Source organism: Pezoporus wallicus, unplaced genomic scaffold (genome assembly GCF_028554395.1).
Source record: "Pezoporus wallicus isolate ANWC-B61680 ecotype Strahan unplaced genomic scaffold, APGP_CSIRO_Pwel_v1 contig_14165, whole genome shotgun sequence".
In the NCBI taxonomy this organism is placed as follows: domain Eukaryota; kingdom Metazoa; phylum Chordata; class Aves; order Psittaciformes; family Psittacidae; genus Pezoporus; species Pezoporus wallicus.
The window spans coordinates 1-13,433 of record NW_026642871.1 but is presented as its reverse complement, the minus strand read 5'-3'; the positions used below and the strand labels follow the sequence as shown (position 1 = coordinate 13,433).

The 13,433-nt window shown below is 57.2% G+C and overlaps 1 protein-coding gene across 1 annotated transcript; it reads left to right on the top strand.

Annotated features, from left to right (window-relative positions):
- Positions 1-667: 667 nt before the first annotated feature.
- LOC130611827 (disks large homolog 4-like) lies at positions 668-13,429 on the top strand (the record flags this gene model as incomplete). The annotated part of the gene is made up of 7 exons (XM_057432998.1): positions 668-858; positions 3,049-3,185; positions 4,021-4,165; positions 5,649-5,787; positions 7,346-7,502; positions 11,913-12,015; positions 13,409-13,429. Coding segments are annotated over 7 exons (893 nt in total), but the record flags the coding sequence as incomplete, so codon positions are not given.
- Positions 13,430-13,433: the final 4 nt, after the last annotated feature.

The following is a 13,433-nucleotide window of genomic DNA, read 5'->3' as shown; positions in this document are numbered from 1 at the left end:
CTTTAGCCTCAGTTAGGCCCCTTTAAGACCCCTTCAGACCCCACTTAGATTTCCCCCCTTTTACCCCCTTTAGACCCCATTTACTCCCCTTATCCCCTTTTTGCTCCCTTTACTCCCATTTATCCCCCCTTTACCCATTTACACCCCCTTTAGACCCCATTTACCCCCTTTAGACCCCATTTACCCCCCTTTAGACCCCATTTACCCCCTTTAGACCCCATTTACCCCCCTTTAGACCCCATTTAGACCCCCTTTAGACCCCATTTACCCCCCTTTTAGCCCCCTTTAGACCCCATTTCCCCTTCTTTAGACCCCAGTTCCCCCCTTTAGCCCCCATTTCCCCTCCTTTTACCCCCTTTTAAACCCCCTTTAGACCCCATTTACCCCCCTTTAGACCCCACTTCCCCCCCTATAGACCCCATTTACCCCCTTTAGACCCCATTTACCCCATTTACCCCCTTTAAACCCCATTTACCCCCTTTTAAACCCCATTTAGACCCCATTTCCCCCCTTTAGACCCCATTTACCCTTTTTAGACCCCACTTCCCCCCTATAGACCCCATTTACCCCCTTTAAACCCCATTTACCCCCCTTTTAAACCCCATTTAGACCCCATTCCCCCCCCTCCCCACGTGCTTCCGCCCCCCTTCCTCCCCGGGCGCTGAAGCCCCGCCCACTTCCGGCGCAGGGTGAATGACAACATCCTGTTCGTCAACGAGGCGGACGTGCGGGAGGTGCCGCACAGCGCGGCCGTGGAGGCGCTCAAGGAGGCGGGCGCTGTCGTGCGGCTTTACGTCATGCGCCGTAAAGCGCTCGCCGAGAAGGTCGTGGAGGTGAAGCTCATCAAAGGGCCCAAAGGTAACGGGGGGGGGGGGAACATAGGGGCACATAGAGACACATAGAGACCCCATAGAGACACATGGGGACCCATAGAGACCCCATAGAGACACATGGGGACCCATAGAGACACATGGGGACCCATAGAGACACATGGGGACCCATAGAGACCCCATAGAGACACATGGGGACCCATAGAGACCCCATAGAGACACATGGGGACCCATAGAGACACATAGGGACCCATAGAGACCCCATAGAGACACATGGGGACCCATAGAGAGCCATAGGGACCCATAGAGACCCCATAGAGACACATGGGGACCCATAGAGACCCCATAGAGACACATGGGGACCCATAGAGACCCCATAGAGACACATGGGGACCCATAGAGACACATAGGGACCCATAGAGACCCCATAGAGACACATGGGGACCCATAGAGAGCCATAGGGACCCATAGAGACCCCATAGAGACCCATAGGGACCCATAGGGACCCATAGAGACCCCATAGAGACACATAGAGACCCATAGAGACCCCATAGAGACCCATAGGGACCCATAGGGACCCCATAGGGACCCATAGAGACCCCATAGAGACACATAGAGACACATAGGGACCCATAGAGACACATAGCCATAGAGAGCCATAGAGACACACAGGGACCCATAGGGACCCACAGAGACCCCATAGGAACCCATAGAGAGCCATAGGGACCCATAGAGACCCCATAGGAACCCATAGGGAGACATAGAGACCCATAGAAACCCCATAGAGAGCCATAGGAACCCATAGGGGCACATAAGGACCCCGTAGAGACCCCATAGGGATCCATAGGGGCACATAGGGATCCGTAGGGACACATAGGGACCATATAGAGACCCCATAGAGACACATAGAGACCCATAGGGAGCCATAGGGACCCATAGAGAGCCATAGGGACACATAGAGACACATAAAGACCCATAGGGACCGCATAGGGGCCCATAGAGACCGATACGGACTCATAGAGACCCCATAGAGACACATACGAACTTACAGAGACCCCATAGAGGCACATAGGGACCCATAAAGACACCATTGGGACCCATAGAAAGCCATTGGGACCCATAGGGAACCATTGAACCCCATTGGGACCCATTAGGACCCATAGAACCCCATTGGGACCCATTGAACCCCATTGGGACCCATTGGGACCCATAGAACCCCATTGGGACCCACTGAACCCCATTGGGACCCATTGGGACCCATTAAACCCCATTGGGACCCATAGAACCCCATTGGGACCCACTGAACCCCATTGGGACCCATTGGGACCCATTAAACTCCATTGGGACCCATAGAACCCCATTGGGACCCACTGAACCCCATTGGGACCCATTGGGACCCATTGGGACCCATTAAACCCCATTGGGACCCATTGAACCCCATTGGGACCCATTAGACCCCATTGGATCCCTCCACCCCCCCCATGTCCCCATTGGACCCTTCCAACCACACCCAGACCCCTATAGACCAGCACTGGGGACCCCCATAGGGACCCCCTCTATACGGACCCATAGCAGCCCCCCCATTGCTGCCCCCCCATGGTCTATGTATTGGACCCCTCTATGGGGCAGCCCATGTTATGCAGGGGGGGATGGATCCCTCTGTGGGGCAGCCCATGTTATGGGGGGGATAATGGATGGATCCCTCTATGGGGCAGCCCATGTTATGCAGGGGGGGATGGATCCCTCTATGGGGCAGCCCATGTTATGGGGGGATAATGGATGGATCCCTCTATGGGGCAGCCCATGTTATAGAGAAGGGATGGATCTCTCTATGGGGCAGCCATGTTATAGAGAAGAAATGAATCCCTCTATGGGGCAGTCCATGTTATGGAGGGGGGGATGGATCCCTCTATGGGGCAGCCCCTGTTATGCGGGGGAGAATGGTTGGATCCCTATGGGGCAGCCCATGTTCTGGGGGGGAATGGATGGATCCCTCTATGGGGCAGCCACGTTATGGGGGGGGGTGGATAGATCTCTCTATGGGGCAGCCCATGTTATGGAGGAGGGGGGGGATGGATGGATCCCTCTATGGGGCAGCCCATGTTATGGAGGAGGGGGGGGATGGATGGATCCCTATGGGGCAACCCATGTTATGGGGCAAGGGGGGGGGGGGATGTTCCTCTATGGGGTGACCCACGGCGTGTCCCCCCCCATGCAGGGCTGGGGTTCAGCATCGCGGGGGGGGTCGGCAACCAGCACATCCCGGGGGACAACAGCATCTACGTGACCAAAGTGATCGAGGGCGGCGCGGCCCACAAGGACGGGCGGCTCCAGATCGGAGACAAGATCCTGGCCGTGAGCTGGGGGGGTCAATGGGGGGCAGTGGGGGTCAATGGGAGTCAGTGGGGGTCAATGGGATTCAATGGGAGTCAGTGGGGGTCAAGGAGAGTCAATGGGGACAATGGGGATCAATGGGGGTCAATGGGAGTCAATGGGGACAATGGGAGTCAATTGGAGTCAATGGGATTCAATGGGAGGCAATCGGGGTCAATGGGGGTCAATGAAAGTCAATGGGGGTCAATGGGAGTCAGTGGGGGTCAGTGAGAGTCAATGGGGACAATGGGGATCAATGGGGGACAATGGAGATCAATGGGGGTCAATGGGAGTCAATGGGGACAATGGGAGTCAATTGGAGTCAATGGGATTCAATGGGAGGCAATCGGGGTCAATGGGAGTCAATGAAAGTCAATGGGGGTCAATGGGAGTCAGTGGGGGTCAGTGAGAGTCAATGGGGGTCAATGGGAGTCAATGGGAGTCAGTGGGGGTCAATGGGAGTCAATAGGGGTCAATGGGAGTCAATGGGGGTCAATGGGAGTCAGTGGGGGTCAATGGGAGTCAGTGGGGGTCAGTGAGAGTCAATGGGGATCAATGGGAGTCAATGGGAGTCAGTGGGGGTCAATGGGAGTCAATGGGGTCAATGAGGGTCAATGAGACTCAATGGGAGTCAATGGGGTCAATGAGACTCAATGAGTCTCAATGACCACACTGCCACCTAGTGGCCACCAGCGCGAACAGCACCCTGCTTCCATTGAACTCAACGGCACCCCCTTTCTCCCCCATCATCACCCCCCACCCCCCCATCACCCCCCACCCCCCATCACCCCCCATCGCCCCCCATCACCCCCCCAAGGTGAACAACGTCAGCCTGGAGGACGTGATGCACGAGGACGCCGTGGCGGCGCTCAAGAACACCTTCGACGTCGTCTACCTGCGCGTGGCCAAGCCGGCCGCCGCCTTCCTGGGCGACGCCTTCGCCCCCCCCGACGTCACCGGCTGTGAGCTCATTGGGTGCTAGGGGTGTCAGTTGGGTGCTAGGGGTGCTCCTCGGGGTGCTATGGGTGCTCCTCGGGGTGCTATGGGGGTCCGATGGGTGTTCGTTGGGGTGTTATGGGTGTCAGTTGCGTGCTATTGGTGTCAGTTGGGTGCTATGGGTGTCAGTTGGGTGCTATGGGTGCTCCTCGGGGTGCTATGGGTGCTTCTCGGGGTGCTATGGGTGTCCGATGGGTGTTCGTTGGGGTGTTATGGGTGTCAGTTGGGTGCTATGGGTGTCAGTTGGGTGCTAGGGGTGTCCGATGGGTGTTCATTGGGGTGTTATGGGTGTCAGTTGGGTGCTAGGGGTGTCCGATGGGTGTTCATTGGGGTGTTATGGGTGTCAGTTGGGTGCTAGGGGTGTCCGATGGGTGTTCATTGGGGTGTTATGGGTGTCAGTTGGGTGCTAGGGGTGTCCGATGGGTGTTCATTGGGGTGTTATGGGTGTCAGTTGGGTGCTATGGGTGTCCGATGGGTGTTCGTTGGGGTGTTATGGGTGTCAGTTGGGTGCTATGGGTGTCTGATGGGTGTTCGTTGGGGTGTTATGGGTGTCAGTTGGGTGCTATGGGTGTCCGATGGGTGTTCATTGGGGTGTTATGGGTGTCAGTTGGGTGCTAGGGGTGTCAGTTGGGTGCTAGGGGTGTCCGATGGGTGTTCATTGGGGTGTTATGGGTGTCAGTTGGGTGCTAGGGGGGTCTGATGGGTGCTAGGGGTGCTCCTCGGGGTGCTATGGGGGTGCAGTGGGTGTTCATTGGGGTGTTATGGGTGTCAGTTGGGTGCTATGGGTGTCAGTTGGGTGCTGTGAGTGCTCATTGGGGTGCTATGGGTGTCCGATGGGTGTCCGTTGGGGTGTTATGGGTGTCAGTTGCGTGCTATGGGTGTCAGTTGGTTGCTGTGGGTGTCAGTTGGTTGCTATGGGTGCTCGTTGGGGTGTTATGGGCGTCTGATGGGGTGCTATGGGTGCTTGTCGGGGTGTTATGGGTGTCAGTTGGGTGCTATGGGTGCTCGTCGGGGTGCTATGGGTGCTTGTCGGGGTGTTATGGGTGTCAGTTGGGTGCTATGGGTGCTCATCGGGGTGCTATGGGTGTCAGTTGGGTGCCACCTCCATCACTTCATCCCTATCTCCTTGATGTCCCCCCATTGCCCCATTGCCCCCCATTGCCCCATTCCCCCCATTGCCCCCATTGCTCCCCTTGCCCCCATTGCCCCCCCTTGTTCCCCATTGACTCCCATTGCCCCCCATTGCCCCATTGCCCCCCATTGCCCCCATTCCCCCCATTGCCCCCATTCACCCCATTGCCCCCCTTACCCCATTGCCCCCATTGCCCCCCCTTCTCCCCATTGCCCCCATTGCCCCATTCCCCCCATTGCCCCCATTCACCCCATTGCCCCCATTCACCCCATTGCCCCCCTTACCCCCCATTGCCCCCCATGCTGTCCCCCCCACAGCCTACTCCGCTCACCTGGATGCCGAGCTGGGCCCCCAGAGCTACCTGGGCCCCGAGTTCCCCCCGGCCATGACCCCCACGTCCCCACGGCGCTACTCCCCCGGCCCCAAGGACCTGCTGCCCGACGACGACGTCCCCAGGTACTGCCCCATGGGCACCTATGGGGTCCCTATGGTCACCTATGGGGTCGCTATGGTCATCTATGGGGTTCCTATGGTCATCTATGGGGTCTCCATGGTCATCTATGGGGTCACTATGGTCATTTATGGGGTTCCTATGGTCATCTATGGGGTCTCCATGGTCATCTGTGGGGTTCCTGTGGTCATCTATGGGGTTCCTATGGTCATCTATGGGGTCGCTATGGTCACCTATGGGGTCTCCATGGTCATCTGTGGGGTTCCTATGGTCATCTATGGGGTTCCTATGGTCATCTATGGGGTCGCTATGGTCATAGATGGGGTTCCTATGGTCATCTATGGGGTCTCCATGGTCATCTATGGGGTCTCCATGGTCATTTATGGGGTCCTTATGGTCACCTATGGGGTCTCCATGGTCATCTATGGGGTTCCTATGGTCATCTATGGGGTTCCTATGGTCCTCTATGGGGTCTCCATGGTCATTTATGGGGTCTCCATGGTCATCTATGGGGTTCCTATGGTCATCTATGGGGTTCCTATGGTCATCTATGGGGTCGCTATGGTCATGTATGGGGTTCCTATGGTCATCTGTGGGGTTCCTATGGTCATCTGTGGGGTTCCTATGGTCATCTATGGGGTTCCTATGGTCATCTATGGGGTCGCTATGGTCATAGATGGGGTTCCTATGGTCATCTATGGGGTCTCCATGGTCATCTATGGGGTCTCCATGGTCATTTATGGGGTCCTTATGGTCACCTATGGGGTCTCCATGGTCATCTATGGGGTTCCTATGGTCATCTATGGGATTCCTATGGTCCTCTATGGGGTCTCCATGGTCATTTATGGGGTCTCCATGGTCATCTATGGGGTTCCTATGGTCATCTATGGGGTTCCTATGGTCATCTATGGGGTCGCTATGGTCATCTATGGGGTTCCTATGGTCATCTGTGGGGTTCCTATGGTCATCTGTGGGGTTCCTGTGGTCATCTGTGGGGTTCCTATGGTCATCTATGGGGTCGCTATGGTCATAGATGGGGTTCCTATGGTCATCTATGGGGTCTCCATGGTCATCTATGGGGTCTCCATGGTCATTTATGAGGTCCTTATGGTCACCTATGGGGTCTCCATGGTCATCTATGGGGTTCCTATGGTCATTTATGGGGTTCCTATGGTCACCTATGGGGTCGCTATGGTCATCTATGGGGTTCCTATGGTCATCTATGGGGTCTCCATGGTCATCTGTGGGGTTCCTGTGGTCATCTATGGGGTTCCTATGGTCATCTATGGGGTCTCCATGGTCATTTATGGGGTCCTTATGGTCACCTATGGGGTCTCCATGGTCATCTATGGGGTCCCTATGGTCATCTATGGGGGTCCCTATGGTCCCCTATGGGGTCCCCATCACCCCTGGGATGCCCCCATTGTCCCCTATACGGTCCCCATCATCATTGGGCTGCCCCATATGGCTCTCCCCCTCCTCCCTGGGGTTCCCCCATTGTCCCCTATGGGGGGCTCCCCATCCCCAGTGGGGTGCCCCCCAACGCTCGCCCCACATCCATAGGGAGCCGCGGCGCATCCTGATCCATCGGGGCTCCACGGGGCTGGGCTTCAACATCGTGGGGGGCGAGGACGGCGAAGGGATCTTCATCTCCTTCATCCTGGCGGGGGGCCCCGCGGACCTCAGTGGGGAGCTGCGCAAGGGCGACCAGATCCTCTCCGTGAGTCACCCATCGGCACCCATCGGCACCCATCGGCACCCATTGGCACCCATTGGCACCCATTGATAGCCATTGAGTCCCATTGAGAGCCATTGAGTCCCATTGACACCCATTGACATCCATTGACACCCATTGGCACCCATTGACTGACATTGACACCCATTGACTCCCATTGACACCCATTGCTATCCATTGACACCCATTGACACCCATTGATATCCATTGAGTCCCATTGATAGCCATTGACATCCATTGACATCATTGTCTCCCATTGATACCCATTGACACCCATTGGCACCCATTGGCACCCATTGATACCCATTGACTTGACATTGACATCCATTGACACCCATTGACACCTCTTGACAACCATTGACACCCATTGACTGTCATTGACATCCATTGACACCCATTGGCACCCATTGATAGCCATTGACACCCATTGACACCCATTGACTCCCATTGACACCCATTGACCTCAGTGGGGAGCTGCGCAAGGGCGACCAGATCCTCTCCGTGAGTCACCCATCGGCACCCATCGGCACCCATTGGCACCCATTGATAGCCATTGAGTCCTATTGAGAGCCATTGAGTCCCATTGGCACCCATTGGCACCCATCGGCACCCATTGATAGCCATTGAGTCCCATTGAGAGCCATTGAGTCCCATTGGCACCCATTGGCACCCATTGATAGCCATTGAGTCCCATTGAGAGCCATTGAGTCCCATTGACACCCACTGACATCCATTGACACCCATTGGCACCCATTGACTGACATTGACACCCATTGACTCCCATTGACACCCATTGCTATCCATTGACACCCATTGACACCCATTGATATCCATTGAGTCCCATTGATAGCCATTGACATCCATTGACATCATTGACTCCCATTGATACCCATTGACACCCATTGGCACCCATTGGCACCCACTGATACCCATTGACTGACATTGACATCCATTGACACCCATTGACACCTCTTGACAACCATTGACACCCATTGACTGACATTGACATCCATTGACACCCATTGGCACCCATTGATACCCATTGACACCCATTGACACCCATTGACACCCATTGACTCCCATTGACACCCATTGACACCCATTGACCTCAGTGGGGAGCTGCGCAAGGGCGACCAGATCCTCTCCGTAAGTCACCCATCGGCACCCATTGGCACCCATCGGCACCTATCGGCACCCATTGGCACCCATTGATAGCCATTGAGTCCTATTGAGAGCCATTGAGTCCCATTGACACCCATTGGCACCCATTGACTGACATTGACACCCATTGACTGACATTGACATCCATTGACACCCAGACACCCATTGACATCCATTGACACCCATTGACATCCATTGACACCCATTGACACCCATTGACACCCATTGATAGCCATTGACACCCATTGACACCCATTGACCTCAGTGGGGAGCTGCGCAAGGGCGACCAGATCCTCTCCGTAAGTCACCCATCGGCACCCATTGGCACCCATCGGCACCCATCGGCACCCATTGATAGCCATTGAGTCCTATTGAGAGCCATTGAGTCCCATTGACACCCATTGGCACCCATTGACTGACATTGACACCCATTGACTGACATTGACATCCATTGACACCCAGACACCCATTGACATCCATTGACACCCATTGACATCCATTGACACCCATTGACACCCCTTGACACCCCTTGACACCCATTGATACCCATTGACACCCATTGAGTCCCATTGATAGCCATTGACACCCATTGACACCCATTGAGTCCCATTGAAACCCACTGACACCCATTGACACCCATTGGCACCCATTGACACCCATTGACACCCATTGAGTCCCATTGATAGCCATTGACACCCATTGACACCCATTGGCACCCACTAGCACCCATTGATACCCATTGATACCCATTGACTCCCATTGGCACCCATTGATAGCCATTGGCACCCATTGACTGACATTGACACCCATTGACACCCATTGGCACCCATTGATAGCCATTGACACCCATTGACTCCCATTGACACCCATTGACCTCAGTGGGGAGCTGCGCAAGGGCGACCAGATCCTCTCCATGAGTCACCCATCAGCACCCATTGATAGCCATTGAGTCCCATTGAGAGCCATTGACATCCATTGACACCCATTGGCACCCATTGACCTCAGTGGGGAGCTGCGCAAGGGCGACCAGATCCTCTCCATGAGTCACCCATCGGCACCCATCGGATCCCATCGGCACCCATTGGCACCCATTGGCACCCATTGGTACCCATTGGTAGCCATTGAATCCCATTGACAGCCATCGAGTCCCATTAAGGGCCATTGACATCCATTGACACCCTTTGGCACCCATTGATACCCATTGGCACCCGTTGGCACCCATTGACAACCATTGACTGACATTGACATCCATTGACACCCCTTGACAACCATTGACACCCATTGACTGACATTGACACCCATTGACACCCATTGGCACCCATTGATACCCATTGACACCCATTGACCCCCACTGACGCCCATTGACACCCATTGACTCCCATTGACCTCAGTGGGGAGCTGCGCAAGGGCAACCAGATCCTCTCCATGAGTCACCCCTTGGGGGCCCCCGTGGCACCCATCGGCACCCATCGGCACCCATTGGCACCCATTGATAGCCATTGAATCCCATTGATAGCCTCTGAGTCCCATTGAGAGCCATTGACACCCATTGGCACCCATTGGCACCCATTGATAGCCGTTGAATCCCATTGGTAGCCATTGAGTCCCATTGATACCCATTGACACCCATTGGCACCCATTGGCACCCATTGATAGCCATTGAATCCCATTGATAGCCTCTGAGTCCCATTGAGAGCCATTGACATCCATTGGCACCCATTGATAGCCATTGGCACCCATTGACACCCATTGACACCCATTGACACCCATTGACACCCACTGAGTCCCATTGATACCCATTGACACCCATTGGCACCCATTGACACCCATTGACCTCAGTGGGGAGCTGCGCAAGAGCGACCAGATCCTCTCCGTGAGTCACCCATCGGGGGCCCCCGTGACACCCATCGGCACCCATCGGCACCCATTGGCACCCATTGATAGCCATTGAATCCCATTGATAGCCTCTGAGTCCCATTGAGAGCCATTGACACCCATTGGCACCCATTGGCACCCATTGATGGCCATTGAATCCCATTGAGAGCCATTGACATCCATTGGCACCCATTGACACCAGTTGACTCCCATTGGCACCCATTGATATCCATTGGCACCCATTGACACCCATTGATAGCCATTGGCACCCATTGGCACCCATTGACACCCATTGACACCCATTGATAGCCATTGGCACCCATTGATACCCATTGGCACCCATTGGCACCCATCGGCACCCATTGACACCCATTGACCCCCATTGTCCCCAACACCCCCCCCCAACACCCATTGGTTGCCACCATTGCCCCCTCAATGGTGATTGGCCGCTGGGTGGTGGGCGGGGTCCATGGCACCCAATGGGATGTGTCCCCGCCCCCAAAGGTGTCCCCACCCACCACAGGGATTGGTCCCCATCCTCGGCCCCCTTTCTCCTCCTCGGCCCCATAGGGACGGGTCCCCCCCCAAGCTGTCCCCATCCATGGGTCCTCGTCCCCCACAGCACCCTTAAGGTGAGGTGTCCCCATCCCTGCCCCATTGCTGCCCCATTGCTGCCCCATTCCTGCCCCATTGCTGCCCCATTGCTGCCCCATTCCTGCCCCATTGCTGCCCCATCGCTGCCCCATTGCTGCCCCATTGCTGCCCCATCCCTGCCCCATCGCTGCCCCATTGCTGCCCCATCCCTGCCCCATTGCTGCCCCATTCCTGCCCCATTCCTGCCCCATTGCTGCCCCATTGCTGCCCTGTCCCGATCCCCATCCCCATCCCTACCCCATCCCCATCCCTGCCCCATCCCTGCCCCATCCCTGCCCCATTGCTGCCCCATTCCTGCCCCATTCCTGCCCCATTGCTGCCCCATTGCTGCCCCATCCCTGCCCCATCCCTGCCCCATTGCTGCCCCATTCCTGCCCCATTCCTGCCCCATTGCTGCCCCATCCCATACACCCCATATCTCATACCCCATGCCTCATACCCCATACACCCCATACACCCCATACACCCCATATCCCATACCCCGCATACCCCACACACCATACCCCATACACCCCCCACCCCACACCCCATACCCCACACCCCACACCCCATACACCCCATATCCCATACCCCTTACACCCCATACCCCATGCACCCCATACCCCATACACCCCATACATCCCATACCCCATACACCCCATGCACCCCACATCCCCCACCCCCCACCCCATACACCCCCCACCCCACATCCCGGTCCCATTGCAGGTGAACGGGGTGGATCTCCGCAGCGCCACCCACGAGCAGGCGGCCGTGGCGCTGAAGAACGCGGGGCAGAGCGTGACCATCATCGCCCAGTACAAACCCGAGGGTGAGGGGGGCGCTATGGGGCTGCCCCACACATCCCCGCCTATGGGGCTGCCCCACATAGCCCTGCCGTGGGGCTGCTCCACACATCCCCGTTATAGGGCTGCACCACACATCCCCGCCTGTGGGGCTGCCCCACACGTCCCTGCCTATAGGGCTGCACCACACATCCCCGCCTATGGGGCTGCCCCACACATCCCTGCTATGGGACATCCCCTAACTGTGCCCTACACATCCCTGCTATGGGTCCGCGCCTCACTCTGCCCCACACGTCCCCCCTGTGGCTCTGCCCCACATGTCCCCTCTATGGGTCCGCCCCACACCCCGCCCCACATGTCCCCTCTATGGGTCTGCCCCACACATCGCGCTATGGGTCTGCCCCACACATCCCGCTATGGGTCCGCCCCACACATCCCCCTCTATGGGTCCGCCCCACACATCCCGCTATGGGTCCACCCCACACATCCCCTCTATGGGTCCGCCCCACACATCCCCTCTATGGGTCCGCCCCACACATCCCGCTATGGGTCCGCCTCACACATCCCGCTATGGGTCCGCCCCACACATCCCGCTATGGGTCCGCCCCACACATCCCGCTATGGGTCCGCCCCACACATCCCGCTATGGGTCCGCCCCACACATCCCGCTATGGGTCCGCCCCACACATCCCGCTATGGGTCCGCCCCACACATCCCGCTATGGGTCCGCCCCACACATCCCCCTATGGGTCCGCCCCACACATCCCGCTATGGGTCCGCCCCACACATCCCGCTATGGGTCCGCCCCACACATCCCGCTATGGGTCCGCCCCACACATCCCCTCTATGGGTCCGCCCCACACATCCCGCTATGGGTCCGCCCCACACATCCCCTCTATGGGTCCGCCCCACACATCCCCTCTATGGGTCCGCCCCACACATCCCCTCTATGGGTCCGCCCCACACATCCCCTCTATGGGTCCGCCCCACACATCCCGCTATGGGTCCGCCCCACACATCCCTCTATGGGTCCGCCCCACACATCCCGCTATGGGTCCGCCCCACACATCCCTCTATGGGTCCGCCCCACACATCCCCTCTATGGGTCCGCCCCACACATCCCCTCTATGGGTCCGCCCCACACATCCCTCTATGGGTCCGCCCCACACATCCCGCTATGGGTCCGCCCCACACATCCCGCTATGGGTCCGCCCCACACATCCCTCTATGGGTCCGCCCCACACATCCCGCTATGGGTCCGCCCCACACATCCCCCTATGGGTCCGCCCCACACATCCCGCTATGGGTCCGCCCCACACATCCCCCTATGGGTCCGCCCCACACATCCCGCTATGGGTCCGCCCCACACATCCCTCTATGGGTCCGCCCCACACATCCCGCTATGGGTCCGCCCCACAGAGTACGGTCGCTTCGAGGCCAAGAT